This window comes from Macaca mulatta, chromosome 7 (genome assembly GCF_049350105.2).
Source record: "Macaca mulatta isolate MMU2019108-1 chromosome 7, T2T-MMU8v2.0, whole genome shotgun sequence".
Taxonomy (NCBI): domain Eukaryota; kingdom Metazoa; phylum Chordata; class Mammalia; order Primates; family Cercopithecidae; genus Macaca; species Macaca mulatta.
Window position 1 is genome coordinate 44,889,180 of NC_133412.1, and position 16,918 is coordinate 44,906,097.

The 16,918-nt window shown below is 37.5% G+C and overlaps 1 protein-coding gene across 1 annotated transcript in view; it reads left to right on the forward strand.

Annotated features, from left to right (window-relative positions):
- IQCH (IQ motif containing H) overlaps positions 1–16,918 on the forward strand; it is a 158,209-nt gene that overhangs the window by 11,486 nt on the left and 129,805 nt on the right. Inside the window, exons 2-3 of the mRNA XM_077939630.1 lie at positions 12,222–12,298; positions 14,702–14,740. Coding sequence (XP_077795756.1) covers positions 12,222–12,298; positions 14,702–14,740 — 116 coding nt within the window. The remainder of the gene's footprint in view (positions 1–12,221; positions 12,299–14,701; positions 14,741–16,918) is intronic.

Sequence of the window (16,918 nt, forward strand, 5' to 3'; positions counted from 1 at the left end):
TTTAATTCAAAAATAAATTATAGGACTAGACACAAATTAAATGTAAATTAAAAATTAATAAAAAGGAGAAAGATGGAAAAATATACCATACAAACAATAATGAAAAGAAAGCTGGATTGGCTCTATTACTATCAGATGAAGACACATTAATAGGAATAAAGAGGTACATTGATGATAAAAGGATCAATCCAGCAAGAAGACAGACATTCCTAAATGTGTATGTACTTAAAAATAGAGATATAAAATACATGAAGCAAAAATTAATAAAACAGAAATAATAAATCCAGAATTATATCTCACAATAATCAGTAGAACTAATAACCTCCCCCAAAAATAATACTATAGAACATAATAATACTATACTCCCCAACCTTTTTGACAACAGGGACCAGTTTTCTGGGAAATAATTTTTCCACAGACAAGAGGTGGGGAGGAATAGTTTCAGGATGGAATTGTTCCACCTCAGATAATCAGGCATTAGATTCTCATAAAGAGCAAGCAACCTAGATCCCTCATATGTGCAGTTCATAATAGGGTTCTTGTTCCTATGAAAATCTAATGCTGCTGCTGATCTGACAGCAGGTGTGAATTCAGATGGTAATGCTTGCTCACCTGCCACTCACCTCCTGTTGTGTAGCTCAGTTCCTAATGGGCCATAGTACCCAGTCTGTGGCCTGTGGGTTAGGGACCCCTGCTATAGAAGACTATAATGTAACAGTATTATAGGCCATATAGACCATTATAGAGCATTAAAACACAACAGAACATGCATTTACTTCAAATGCACATGGAACATTCACCAAAATAGACCATATTCTGGACCATAAAACAAATATTAACAAATTTAGAATAGTTAAAATCTTACACATTATGTTCTCTGACCTGAACAGAATTAAACTTAAAAGTAGAAAATCCCCCAAATGCAAAAACACACTTCTAAATAACCCATGGATCAAAGAGGAAGTCACAGGGATATTAAAAAAAATTTTTTGAATTAAATGGGAATGACCACACAGTGTACTGAAATTTGTAAGATGCAGCTAAAGTAGTGCTTAAGAAAAATTTTTAGCATTAAATACTTTTATTAGAAAAGAAGAAAGATCTCAGATTAATGATCTAAGCTCCCACTCTAAAAAACCCAAAAAAGAAATGCACATATACCCAAGCAAGCAGAGGATGGAAAATAGAAGTCAGTGAAATGGAAAATAGGAAAAAAAAAAAAAAAAAAAAGAATTCAGCGAAACCAAACTGTGTTTCATGGAACATTTTTAAAAATTGGTAAGCCTCTAGACAGACTAACCAAAATTAAAAGAGAGAAGGCACAAATGACCAATATCAGGAACAAAAGAGGAGACATCATTACAAATCCTATAGACATTTAAAGGATGCTAAGAGAACACTATAAACAACTTTATGTCTATAAGTTTGACAGCTTATATTGATGGACGAATTCTTTGAAAGACAGATACTACCTAAGCTCACTCAAGTAGAAATAGATAACCTGATTAGTCCTGTATTTATTAAAGAAATTGACTTAGTACTTAAAAACATTATAAGAAAAAAAAAATGATACCATATGGCATCACTGGTGAATTCTACCAAACAATTAAGAAAGAAATATTACCAATGTTACAGAAATTCTTCCTGAAAAATAGTATAGAGAGAAACACTTCCCAGATAATTTTATGAAGCTATCATCACCCTGATACCACAACAAAAGACTTTAGAAAAAACTACAGCCCAGTATTCTTTATGAAAATAGAGGCAAAAATCCTTCACAAAATATAGCAAATTGAATCTAGTACATGTGCTCTCTCTCTATATATATATATTTACATTTATATATATTTATATATAGATATATGTATTTATATATATATATTTATATATAGAGAGAGATGATGTATTTTATACATATTACATCATGACCATGTGGGGCTTATCCTAGGAATGCAAGGCTGTTTCAACATTTAAATATCAATCATTATAAGTCACCATGTGAATAGACTGAAGAAGAAAAACTATATAACCATCTCAATTAAAATAAATCAACATCCATTTATATCAAAAACCCTAAGAAAATTAAGAATACAAGGGAACTTCCTCAAACAGATAGATGTCTACAACTAATATCATAATAGTTTTTGAATGAATGCTTTTCACCTAAGATCAGGAACAAGACATGGTTGTGTACTCTCACCACTTCTATTCAACATTGTACTGAAGTTCCTAGCCAATGCAGTGAGGTAAGAAAAAGAAACAAAAGACATGCAGATTGGAAAGGAAGAAATAAAACTCTCTTTGCAAAGAGCATAATTACTACATAGAAACTCTCAAAGAAGCCATCACACACACACACACACACACACACACACACACACACAAGCTAGTAGAACTAGTAAGAGAGTTCAGCAAGGTTTGAGGACACAAGATTAACATACAAAAATAAATTTAATTTCAATTTGTTAGAAATGAACAATTGGAAATTGAATATTAAAAAAATACCGTTAACATAACACCAACAATTAAATACTTAGGTATAAAGGTATATATAAAAAATATTTGCAACATACGGATGCTGGATGCTATAAAACACTAATGAAAAAATTAAAAGATGACCTAAATAAATTAGGAAGATTAGCCATGTTCATAGATTAGAAGACTCAGTATTTTTATAATTAATTTTCCCCAAATTGATCTATAAATTCAATGCAGTCCCAATCAGGATCTCAGTAAGATTTGTTGTAGATATTGAAAAGCTGATTCTAAAGTTTGCGGAAAGGCCAAGGAGCTACAATAGTTAGTACAATTTTGAAAGAGGAAAACAGCATTGGAGGACTCCTGTTACCTGAGTTAATATAAAGCTACAGTAATCAGGACTGTGTGGTATTGGCAAAAGGATAAACACAGATCAATAGAACAGAATAAAGAGTACAGAAATAGAACCATGCATACTTGGTCAATTCATTTTTGACAAAGATGCAAGGGCAATTCAATGGAGAAGGCATATTTTTTCAACAAATTGTGCTGGAACAACTGGACATTTATATAAAAGGGAAAAAAGGAACCTTAACCCATTCCTTGTACCATATAAAAATTAACCCAAAATGGTTTATAAAATTAAATATACAGCCTAAACTATAAAACTTTTGGAAAACAAAGGGGAAAATTTTTTGTGTTCTTGAGTTAGGCAAAAATTTCTTACATACCACACCAAAGGCAAAATCCATAAAATGAAACAATGGATACATTGGACTTCATCAAAATTAAACACTTCTACTCTTTGAAACACCGTGTTAAGAAAATGAAAAGAAAAGCTATAGATTGGCCAGGCACAGTGGCTCACGCCTGTAATCCCACCACTTTGGGAGGCCGAGGTGGGTGGATCACTTGAGGTCAGGAGTTTGAGACCAGCCTGGCCAACATGGTGAAACCCCATCTCTACTAAAAAAACAAAAATTAGCCAGGCGGTGGGTGCCTGTAATCCCAGCTGCTCGGGAGGCTGAGGCTTGAATCCAGGAGGCAGAGGTTGCAGTGAGCTGAGATTTTGCCATTGCTCCAGCGTGGGTAACAAGAGCGAGACTCCATCTTAAAAAAAAAAAAAAAAAAGACAAGCTATAGATTCAGAGTTAATATTTTAAAACAATAACTGATCATGTATTTTTATCCAGAACTTTTAAAACTCAGTAATAAGAAAACAAACAACCCAATAACAGACAAAAGATTTGAACAGACACTTTACCAAAGGAGATATATGGATGGTAAATAGATACGTGAAAGCATGCTTAACATCATTAGTCATTAGGGAAATGCAAATTAAAACCATAGTGGGATACCACTACATGAGGATATGGAACAACTGCAACTCTCATTCCTTGCTGGTGGGGATGCAAAATGGTACAAACACTTTGGAGAACAGTTTGGCAGATATTTATAGAGTTAAACATGTATTTACTGTATGACCCAGCAATATCACTCCTAGTTATCTATTTGCCCAAGATAAATGAAAACATATTTACACAAAAACCTGTATATGAATGTTTGTAATATATGAATGTTGCTTTATTCATAATCACCAAACACTGGAAACCACTTAGATGTCTCTCAGCTGATGAATTGAGGTACATCCATACAATGGAGTAAAACTTGCTCTAAAAAGGAACTAATTGCTGATACATGCAACAATAAAGATGAATCCCAAATGCATTATGCAAAGTGAAAGAAGCCAAACTCAACATGCTACACACTATATGATTCTATTTACATGACATTTTTAGAAAATGAAACAATGAAGACAGAAAACAGATCAAGAGTTGCCTGGGGATGGAGAGAGTAGTTGATGGTAAAGGGGCATGCAGGAATTTTGGCAGGTATTGGAATTTTTTTTTGTTTGATTGTTTGTTTGAGAATGGAGTCTTGCTCTTTCGCCCAGGTTAGAGTGCAGTGGCGTGATCTCAGCCCACTACAACCTCCGCCTCCCAGGTTCAAGCAATTCTCCTGCCTCAACCTCCCAAGTAGCTGGGACTACAGATGCCCGGCACCACACCCGGCTAATTTTTTGTATTTTTAGTAGAGATGGAGTTTTGCCATGTTGTCCAGGATGGTCTCAATCTCCTGACCTCGTGATCCACCTGCCTCAGCTTCCCAAAGTGCTGGGATTACAGGTGTGAGCCACTGCACCCGGCCTGGAATTGTTTTATATCTTGATTGTGGTGATGGTTATATGACTTACACATTTGCCAAAACTCATAAAACGATACTAAAAAGGATGAATTTTATTGTATGTAAGTAGTAACTCAGTAAGTCTGACTTTTAGAAAGAATATTGGGGGAGGGACACCTTCTTGACATGAAAGGAAAGCATAGGGAGCTGTACACAAAGCTGGAGAAGTGGAGTTCTAAGGAGATGGCCTGTATGCATCAAACTAGAGATGCCAGGGTCCTCCTTGAAATACTGAATTAGAGTCTTGAAGTAGATATGCTACCCATCACTGAATTCATTTCTTTTGGCTGCTGTAGAATATTCCATTTTTTTGTTTGTTCGTTTATTTTACTTTAAGTTCTGAGATACACGTGCTGAACGTGCAGGTTTGTTACATAGGTATACTTGTGCCATGGTGGTTTGCTGCACCTATCAACCCATCATTTAGGTTTTAAGATCCGCATGCATTAGGTATTTGTCCTAATGCTCTCCCTCCTGCTTCCCCCAACCCCCCAACAGGCCCTGGTGTGTGATGTTCCCCTCCCTATGTCCATGTGTTCTCGTTGTTCGGCTCCCACTTATGAGTGAGAACATGCAGTGTTTGGTTTTCTGTTTCTGTGTTAGTTTGCTGAAGATGATAGTTTGAATAGACCATGGTTAATTTATCCAGTCTTCTGTTGATGAACTTCTGGGTTGATTTCAGCCTTTGGTATTGTGAACAGTGCTGCCATTCATTTTTTTCACGTTTCCTGCTGAGTATGCACAAGTATTTTTCTTGGTCAATAGGAGTGGAATAGGTCATGGGGTAGGTGAACATTCAACTTTAGGAAGTAATGCCAAATTGTCTTTTAAAGTCATTGCATCAATTTACATTTCTACCTTCAGCGTATAAGATACTCTGTGAATTCACATCCTTGCCAACTCTTACTATAGTTATTATATCTTCCTAGTAAATAGGAATTTTTATCATTGCACATTCTCCTTCATTATCTCTATAATTGCTTTTTAGCATAAATAGCTTTTTGTCTGTTAATATAGCCACTTCAGCTTCCTTTTGGTTATTGTTAACCTGGTATATCTTTTCTCTTTTTTTTAACTTTTAATCTTTCTGTAGCCATATGTTTTAAGTCTGTCTTTTATAAAGAGTATATAGCTGAATTTTAAAAAATTCATTCTGACCATCATTATCCATTTAGCATTTACTGCATTTACAGTTCTTCTAATTACTAATATATTTTGATGTATTTCTTCCATCTAGTCTATTTCTGTTTGTGCCCTGCCCTGTTTTGTTGCTATTTCATTTTCTTTCCTTTATTGTCTTCTTTTGAATAGATTATTTTTCCTCATTATACTTTTATTCCTCTATTATTTTGGAATTGATACATTCCTTTTCTATTCTTATTGTGATTAGTTTATTTTCACATGCATATATTACTTATCAAAGTCTACAGTTAATAAATATCTGTACTTTTTCCTTTAACAATATAAAAACCTCAGAACATTTTAACTCCATCTCCCTCCTGATGTAGAATCTATTTTTCTTATGTATTTTAGTTGTATCTTTTAAAAAAATCCCACAAGACATTATTGTTAATGTTTTTATGTAATCAATATTTGTTACATTAGCCAACAGATTTGTCCCTGTCTTTGCTCTTCATTCATTCTTGCATCTCAGAGTTTCAATACTGCATTCATTTCCAGCTCCCTAAATTATATTCTTTAAATTTCCACTAGTACAAGCCTGTTTCTACTTGTGGTAAACTCTGTCAACTTTTATTTGCCTCAAAATGTGTTTATGTTCTGACTTTTGAAAGTTATCTTGTCAGCACATTCAATATATTATTTCATTGTTTTCTAGCAATTATATCTGCTATTGAGGAGCCTGTGGACTATTGAGGAGTCAGTGGTAAATAGTGGCTAAAATTGTGGATGAAAACAATTTGTCTTTTGTTTCCTCTCTAGCTGAAATAAGTTCTTTTTATCCTTGGTGTTCTACAGGTTCATTGTGATGCATCTAGGCATCTAGGTCTTTTTATTATCCTGCTTTGTATTTATTGGGATTCTTGAATCTGTAGACTAATGTCTTTCATCACTTCTTAGCAATCTCATCCATTATTTATATGCATTTAATAGAAAACAAGAACATCCCAGTACTTTGGGAGGCTGAGGCGGGCAGATCACGAGGTCAAGAGTTCAAGACCAGCCTGACCAAACTGGTAAAACCCCATCTCTACTAAATATACAAAAATTAGCCAGGTGTGGTGGTGCACACCTGTAATCCCAGCTACTCAGGAGGCTGAGGCAGGAGAATCACTTGAACCCTGGAGGCGGAGATTGCAGTGAGGCGAGATCATGCCACTGCAATCCAGCCTGAGTGACAGAGTGAGACTCCGTCTCAAAAAAATAATAAAAAAAAAGAAAACAAGAGCAATTGATAATAAGTGACCTAAGCCTAATTAAACACAAGAAGACAGAAAAAAAAGCAGTAAACTAGAAAAAAAAATGAAAGGAAATAATGAAAATAAAAGCAGACATTAAGAAAGTAAAAACAAAAATGACCCAAAAGAATTAAAAATTGGCTTCTTTTTATTATTTATTTATTTATTTATTTATTTATTTATTTATTTATTTTGAGACAGAGTCTCACTCTGTAGCCAAAGCTGGAGTGCAGTGGCACGATCTCAACTCACTGCAATTTCTGCCTCCAGGGCTCAAGCGATTCTCATGCCTCAGCCTCCCGAGTAGCTGGGACTACAGGTGCGTGCCACCACGCCTGGCTAATTTTTTTGTATTTTAGTAGAGAGAGGGTTTTACCATGTTGCCCAGGGTGGTCTCGAACTCCTGAATTCAGGCAATCCGCCCACCTTGCCCTCCCAAAATGCTGGGATTACAGGCATGAGCCACTGCGCCCAGTCAAAAATTGGCTTCTTTAAAATAACATAAAACAGGCAGATCTCTGACAATAATGATAAAGAGAGGAAAAATAGAAGACACAAGTCAACACTATTAAAATGAAAAAAGTTCACTAACTATAGATACAGTAGAATTTTTTAAAAAATCATAGTAGGGTAACTTTATGCCAATACATTTTAAAATATGAAATGAAAAATTTCCTAGAAAAATGTAAACTACCAAAAATAACTTGAGAAAAAATAACAAACTTAAAACAATATCATTAGATAATTTGAACTGGTAGTCAAAAATCTCTGTCTTTTAAACACACACACACACAGACACACACTCACATACTCTAATATGCCAGAGGGGAGAAGGCCTCAGGCCTTTTACAGGCAAGTTTTACCAACCTTAACAGGTCAGTTAATTCTTTTTATACTATTCCATAGGGGGAAAAAAAGAGGAAAAGCTTGTAAACTGATTTTATGGAGCTATTATAACTTTGCTACCAAAATTGAAAAAGCACAGTACAAGAAAAAATATACATAGATCAATCTTATTTAGGAACATAGAGGCAAAGATTCTAAATAAACATTAAAGTGTTCATCATAATCAAGGAAAAATGTAAGGAAAGTTCAACATCAGAAATATTTAGCAATATAGTTCACCATATTAACATATTCAAAAAGAAAAAACCTCATGATCTCAATATATACCAAAGGAAAAGAAATCATTCAATACTATTAAACATTAATGATAAGGGGAAATCCTCTGGATGGAGTAGAATAGAAGAGAATTTTCTGAACCTGATTGTTGTTATCAACCAAAGCCCTAGAGCAAAAAATACTCCTAGTAGGGAAACTTTTGTAGCATTGCTTTTCTATTTATCCATTAAAAGCAGAGACAAGCCAAGGATGCTCTTTGTTGCCACCATTTTTGTACTGAGGTCCTAGCACATGCAATAAGACAAAGTATGGAAGGAAGAGAAGAGGGAAGGAGGAAGAGAAGGGAACAGGTAGTACTAGTCAGGAATGCATATAATTATAAATATCAGAAAACTACCAGTGGCCTAAACAATGAGGAGTTTGTTTCATACACAAGAAACTGGGAAGTGAGGAGCCTAGGGATGGTGGTATTGATCAGCAGGGTTGTCATGGTGTTCTTTTTTTATTTTGTTTTGTTTTATTATTATACTTTAAGTTCTAGGGTACATGTGCACAGTGTGCAGGTTTGTTACATATGTATACATGTGCCATGTTGGTGTGCTGCACCCATTAACTCGTCATTTACATTAGGTATATCTCCTAATGCTATCCCTCCTCCCTGTCCCCTCCCCACAATAGGCCCTGGTGTGTGATGTTCCCCTTCCTGTGTCCAAGTGATCTCATTGTTCAATTCCCACCTATGAGTGAGAACATGCGGTGTTTGGTTTTCTGTCCTTGCGATAGTTTGCTGAGAATGATGGTTTCCAGCTGCATCCATGTCCCTACAAAGGACACAAACTCATCCTTTTTTATGGCTGTATAGTATTCCATGGTATATATGTGCCACATTTTCTTAATCCAGTCTGTCACTGATGGGGGGTTGATTCCAAGTCTTTGCTATTGTGAATAGTGCTGCAGTAAACATACATGTGCATGTGTCTTTATAGCAGCGTGATTTATAATCCTTTGGGTATATACCCAGTAATGGGATGGCTGGGTCAAATGATATTTCTAGTTCTAGATCCTTGAGGAATCGCCACACTGTTTTCCACAATGGTTTAACTAGTTTACAGTCCCACCAACAGTGTAAAAGCATTCCTATTTCTCCACATCATCTTCAGCACCTGTTATTTCCTGATTTTTTTAATGATTGCCATTCTAACTGGTGTGCGATAGTATCTCATTGTGGTTTTGATTTACATTTCTCTGATGGCGAGTGATGATGAGCATTTGTTCATGTGTCTGTTGGCTGTATGAATGTCTTCTTTTGAGAAGTGTCTGTTCATATCCTTTGCCTACTTTTTGATGGGGTTGTTTGCTTTTTTCTTGTAAATTTGTTTGAGTTCTTTGTAGGTTCTGGATATTAGCCCTGTTCTTTCTACTTTACCCTCTTTGGTTCGATTTCATCCTCATGCTTGCCACCTCATGGCCATAAAATGGTTTCTGCAGCCCTGGGCCTTACATACACATTCCAGGCCAGATCAAGGGGAAAACAGCGGTGTCAGTGTCTTCCCAGAAGCCTTAGGGTGAACTTTCCCTTACATTTCACTGCTCACTGTTAGCTACAAGAAAGGCTGGGAAAGTGGATGTCCAGGGATAGGGTTAGAGCTAACATTAGGATTATAGACATACTTATACTAAATAAATACTTAGAATGATGTTATACTTATTCTAATCCATTCACGGAAATTCTGTTCTTCCTTGTTGGATTTAAGTATATATATTTAATATTTGAGGCATACTAAAAACTTATTTATTGTTTATCTTGTTAAAATTTAACTGCATGTTCTTTTAAAAACAATTTTTTTTCTAATCTGACAATGCTAGGAGTTGGGCATATTGTCACTCTGAAAAAACTGGGGCTCTAAAATTAGTAATAACTGGCTGGGCGCGGTGGCTCATGCCTGTAATACCAGCACTTTGGGAGACCAAGGCGGGCGGATCACAAGGTCAGGAGATTGAGACCATCCTGTCTAACATGGTGAAATCCCATCTCTACCAAAAAATACAACAAAAAAATTAGCCGGGTGTGGTGGCGGGCGCCTGTAGTCCCAGCTACTCGGGAGGCTGAGGCAGGAGAATGGCTTGAACCCGGGAGGCAGAGCTTGCAGTGAGCCGAGATCATGCCACTGCACTCCAGCCCAGGCGAGAGAGTGAGACTCCGTCTCAAAAAAAAAAAAAATAATAGTAATAACTACCACAGAAGCATACAAGTTTGTCCAGAAAGACAAGGAGTTTTTCCTCTACGTTAACTCTGGCAAAATTTACCAAACAGATTTTTCCAGCAAGGAAATTGAGTAGCAAAATAGGCAGTGCATTAGGATACAGTTTTGTAAACATGCAGACACATTCTTCAAATGCATGTGTCTCATAAAATCCAAGGCTACAAGAAATTATAGTTTAGTGATAGCATTTCTGCAGACAACTAAGAAAATTCTTATTGATATCATTAACTGTGGATTAGCCATGTGAAATTACTTATCCTTGAGATCTTTATCCTACCAAATTATATTAAAATTTTACTAAAATCCTTTAAAAGTTATGCCCACTTGAAAATTTCTCAGCTGCTATTTTGTTTGAACATGAGAATTTAGCCATAAATCTCACTTGTCTGAAGAACCTGAAAGCTAAACAAAAATTGTACTGAGTCTGCAGACAATAGGAATAACAAATTTTACTGGTGAATCTGTGGAGTCAAAGCAGGCTGAACACAGGATGTGGACTTACCTTCAGAAGTGGGAGAGCAAACTCCAAAGTGGACACCAGGGAAGGAGAGCATAGAACTGAAGGCAAAAACTATAGCCTTAAAATGGGGTCTTCATACACTACTGGCCAGGGGAGAGTGAGGACTTCAAGTCACAGGGAAGCTTGCCGGAAGCCAGGGAAACCAGAGGAGTGTAAAAATGAGTTGATCAAATGCAACAAATAAATCCCTTTTGTGAAGGTGAGTTTCACTGAAAAGGCTCTGTAATTTTTCCGACTTTTTAAAAAAGAGCTGAAGATATTCCTTGCAGCTCAGTTGAGGCAATCTAAGAGAACCAAGTCCTTAAAGTGAGATTCTAAATTATGTATTGATATCCTTTACTAGTGTGCTGTTTTTGATCAATGTCTGTCAATTCCTTCTAAGATTGTTATAGAAAACTGACAGAAAAGGGGGTTGAGCTGAAGGAATTGAGCTGAAAGAAGCCTCACTTCTTTTATTCAATTAACCATTTAAATAAATTATTTGTTCTCTGTCTTGGGAAGAGTATTATAAGGATTCTTCTCCCCTGAGAATGTCAGACGTGGGCTTTTGGTAAAGGGCAGTCAGGTTTGCTGCCAGGCAGTAGGAGAGATGTGATTGAGACAGCATTGTCTAGCATGTGGGCCCATTCTTCCTCAACCGTGGACTAGGTGTGTTCTCTAAAAGTTGCTGCTTATAGACTTAACTAATTTCAAAAATAATCTTTATGATGCTTTTCACTTGTATCACTTCCCTCAGTCATTTAAATTTTTTAGAATCTTTTTTTTTACACAATAAAATAGTCCATATGTAGCTATGTTAAATCACCTTTTACATGAACCTGGGAATCTGGCTATTTAAAGAAATCTTCTAACAAAGCATTCTATAAGACAGATATTACTCTCCAATTTGCCTGCTTTTGAAATGCACCTGCTTTTAAAATTTGCCCTTTTATCTAGGCAGGTTGCATAAGGCGGGCTGACCTTATATTCTAATAGAACTGTTGCCCTCCCATGCTCTTGGCTTCCTTTTGAAGTCAGTGATCATAGCTGTTTCACTGAATGATACAGAAAGAAATGTAGTGAGTGCACAGTGGGTGACAGAGCCATTTGACTTTCAAGGTACAAACCCAATAGCATCCAACCAGTGACTCAGCCTCTTCTTCTGGAAAAGATAACATGTACTGTCTTCATCCACAGCCACTTTCACTGTACCTCGGGAACCACCGCCACCTCCAGCAGAGGTGAAGTTCTTTCCCAAGAAACACAGTTTAAAGGTATTCATATTCCTCACTACAGAAAGAAAATTGTTCTTATTTACAACATTTTCGGTGAGATTTTTGGTGATTTACATATGTTATTGAGTTGTACCTTCAACCTAGAAATAAGTGCTATTTCAGCTGTTGCTGGTATGCATTTGACTTTCAAAAGGGGAATTGTACAAGTCAACTCTAGCATAATGTTATTGGTGTAGTCTAAAAAATTCAATCATGTTGCATCATTGCAAGATTAACTAAATGACTGGGTCAACTTCTAATACTAACTGGTCAGGAGTCCAGTAGCTATTGCTTTGTATCCAAATTTGTGTGGTATAGGATGTCTTATTGTGAGGTTCTACTGTATTTCACTTGTCTTTAAATACAGTTTAAAAAGGCAAGATCTTCAAATATAGAATACCTTAATGAAGCAGGGGAAAGAATTCTGCATTATTATTATTATTATTATTATTATTATTTTGAGACAGAGTCTCACTCTGTCGCCCAGGCTGGAGTGCAGTGGCACAATGTCGACTCACTGCAACCTCTGCCTCCTGGGTTCAAGTGATTCTCATGTCTCAGACTCCCAGGAAGCTGGGATTACAGGTGCCTACCATCATGCCTGGCAAATTTTTGTATTTTTAGTGGAGACGGGGGGTTTCACCATTTTGGCCAGGCTGGTCTCAAACTCCTGACCTCAAGTCACCCATCTGCCTCGGCCTCCCAAAGTGCTGGGATTATAGGCATGAGCCACCACGCCTGGCCTTTTTTTTTTTAATCATCATGTGGCACTTCCTTTTCTTTTTCTTTTTCTTTTTTTTTTTTTTGAGATGGAGTCTTGCTCTGTTACCCAGGCTGGCACAATCTCAGCTCACTGCAACCCCTGCCTCCCAGATTCAAGCGATTCTCATGCCTCAGCATCCCTAGTATCTGGGATTACAGGCATGTACCACCACTCCCGGCTAATTTTTTGTATTTTTAGTGAAGACAGGGTTTCTCTATGTTGGCCAGGCTAGTCTCGAACTCCTGGCCTCAAGTGGTCCACCTGCCTTGGCCTCCCAAAATGCTGGGTTTGTGGGCATGAGCCACCACACTGGGCCAAATTCTGTATTCTTTAACATTAACTCCTCACAGTACAATCTAATTCATTCTTATGGAGAGTCCCCCAGTTTCAATGTGCTGGACTTTTGTACCTTGCTTTCTTATGTTTATGGGCTGCAGATAGACTTGTGATTTTTGAAACTTTTCGCCACAGAAAGGAGACAGCTGGCGCTGTCTTTTTCTGGCTTACCTTATGTGGAAAGTGGTCATGTTTTCAGCTGCTCTCATAAGAAAAAAGGAGAAATTGAAGAGTGGCACAAGAGAAATTAATCCTAGACTGCTACCTGCTCTTCCCAGACTTTCATCTTTCAATACTGAAATCATCAAGAGGTTTCACTGTATTTTCAGCACTGGTGGGCTGTGTCCCCTTAAGAGATTTCCAGGCTATTTATGTAGCAGCATGTCATGTGACACCCCAGTTGCCATGGCAAATATTTGTGTTTCATGAAAAATGTGAGTAAAGAAAATCAATGTAAATGGCCAAATCCCAAGACAGACAGGCCTTCAGGCGAGTGTTTGGCCTGCACCATTATTGTTTCAAATTCAGCTGTTTAACAGGCTGTGAGAAGGCCATGGGCTAATGTGCATAATAGGAACAGGCGGAGGCACCTGTTTTGATTCTCACCCTGTTGGAGTGCTCAGGTCCCACAGTTTTATAGATAACAGATCTACAGGTAATACAAATATTATGACTAGGTTGTAGCCAGTAAATGGTTTACCTCAAAAAAATAGTTTTAAATAATGACATATTTTCTGAATGCTAATGAGCCCTGGCTTTAATTTCCTCTATTGACTTCACAAAGCTCTCCCCTACTGCTGGAAACAGTAATATTTAATGACTTTTTCCTGTGGTCCGAGATTGGTACAGCATTTCTAAACTGACTCTTCAATGGTAAATGTAATTTTTCATATATTTTGTGGGAAGTGTCCTGGGCATGGAAGTTAAAAGGAAGAAGAAGGACTTCAGTGTGCCACGCCTCGTGATAGAGCCAGTACAGACCTTTGATCAGACTCCACCACAAAGCAGTGTGGTGCCACACTAGTGTCCCCTAGAAGTGGGATTTGGCTTCTGATTATAGTTGTTTTTGTAAATATTTGCTTAGTCAAACTCTTCAAAGCAAACGGGGCTTGGCAAACAGAGCATTGTTGTCAGTGTGGGAAAGGTCTTTCTAATTATTAGCTCCTGCCTGTGTGGAAAGAGAGAACAGGCTGACCCAGCAGGGAAAGTGGGGAAAGGAGTGAGGCCCTGAGCCTTCTATTTGTTTTGTAAAATTGCCCATGAGAGTCGTTTTGATTTAAACTGTGTCTCATTCTTCATTGTAGGGGAAAAGCAGAAGGCCAAGAGGACATCATGATAGGAAGGTCTGTAATTTGTGTGACTAGTTTTAATTTAGGGTCTGTCACCTGATGTCCCTTCCTTTTGCTGCAGGGCAAAAGTATGGGCGACTGCTTGACAGCTGAAGATGGCAACAAAAGTTCGTGCTTCTTTTTTTTTTTTTTTTTTTTTTCCACCACCATATCAAATTTATTATTCCAATGGCACTAGTACAGCTGGAGGTGCTCATGGTGACACCGCACAGGACTTCCTGCCTGCTAGAAATCATCTACCCGCTCGTTCCTTTCTCCTTTCCGGGGCAAAAGCCACTACGGGCCATTTACCCAAATAAACCTCTTAATGCGTTTGTTAAAATTTATTTGGACATCTGAGTTTCCCTCTGAAGAAATGGAAAAAGTGTTGGGTGTCCCATCCCACCTCCCCCTCCCTGACCAGCCCGGTAAAAGTCCCTGCTAAGAGGGCGTGTCTGCTGCCTCTGGACTCTGGAAATAAATATCGCTTCTTCTTTTATAAAAGAAATTAGATCATGGTTTCAGAGAAAAAAATTTTAAAAAAACATGGTTCATTTAAAGTGAAAACCCTTTTTTGCCTTCTTTTGGGACTGAATTACTTCTCAGGCTTCAGTCCAAATGACTTAGCATCCTTAAAATTTGGCTGAATCACATCAGTCTTCAACCTCAATCACAGATTTTCATCTTTTAAAAGTACACTTAAAAAGAAATAAAATGTGAAAAATAAATGCAGTTGTTCCCCAGCACGTGCTTGTATGTGTGCATGCTTATAGGATGCACACACACATGCAGCATATTGCATGTATGCTGTAGTACAGATGGGATTTAGAGTTAAGCTAATCCTAACAACTAAGGTGACAAAAATATTGGAAAAACGAAATAGCCCCCACAATATGGCAAGTACATGCCAGCAAGGAACGTTCCAGAAGGTCATGCATGGGTAATAAAAGTCCTGAACTTGAAGTAGGAATGCACCGGATTCTCCTTTGAGCAAGTCACTTTACTTCTCTGCTCTTCACTTTCCTCCTCTGACAAATGAGGACAATACCTTCCTTCACATAGGGTTGCTGCAAGGATCAGATGCGTTAATGTGTGTGAAAGTGTTTTGGAAAAGTACTTGTTATCATGACTCATTGGTCCATTATTAAGAGCATCTTCTAGGCCTCCCTTTCTTGGTGATCTTCTTATCAGTAAGAATTTCACGGGGATCTTAGCCATCTGCTTTCAAGGAAAAAGAGCCCGCCTTTGGGGTCACATTTTATTCCTGCAGAGCTGTGCCTAGATAGAGCTGTATTTACATCAATGATTATATACAGTCCCTCTGTACCTAGACAGATTGCTCCTTAGTAAACTAATCAGTGCAATTAGATCCTTCGTCTTGCTTCCTTTGACGTCTTCCTGTGAGAAAAGTGTGAGCTTGATTCTGCAGGTTAAAAACAGGATGTGTTTACAAACACTAAGGCATTATTTATCTGGAATATTTGTAACTGCTAATGTTGACTGAGCATGTCCTGCATGCATGGTACTGAGCATCTTTCATACCCAGTGAACCCTCATAGCAGGCAGAACCTATGTGCTGCAGTTGTCCCCAGGCCCACTCAGTTGGCAAAAGGGTGCAAAGGATCCAGCTGACAGAGTGAAGCTCCAGAGTTTGTGCTCTCTGCACGTTCCAGGTTATGAATGCTTCCACATGGGTCAATTTTTCAAATACTACTACTACGGCTCACAAATAGTGTTACTACGGCTGCCACTGCTGCTGCTACTGCTACTTGCAGCTAACATGTACTGAGTGCTTACTCTTTGCCGGGCTCTGTTCCTAATGTCTTAAGTGGATTATCTCACTTAGTTTTCACAGGATTTCTGTGCAGTAGGCACTATTATCATTCAATTAGTCATCCAATTAGTAAATGACAGAGCCAGCATACAACACTGGACTATGTAACTACCAGAGCCCCAAAGCATTGGGGAAATTTTTATAAATCTCAATCATTTTTTACAGAAACATATTACACTTAATACATTTCCAAAATATATTACATTTCTGCCTAACTAATATAATGTAATATTTTCTCTATTCAATATCATGTATACAGGTAATCAGTTTCTGTGTCCTTGACTGTTTCCTTCAATAACAGACAGCAGTGATCACCTTTGTTGCTGTGTCTGCTTTCATCAGCTCCGACTTTAACAGCC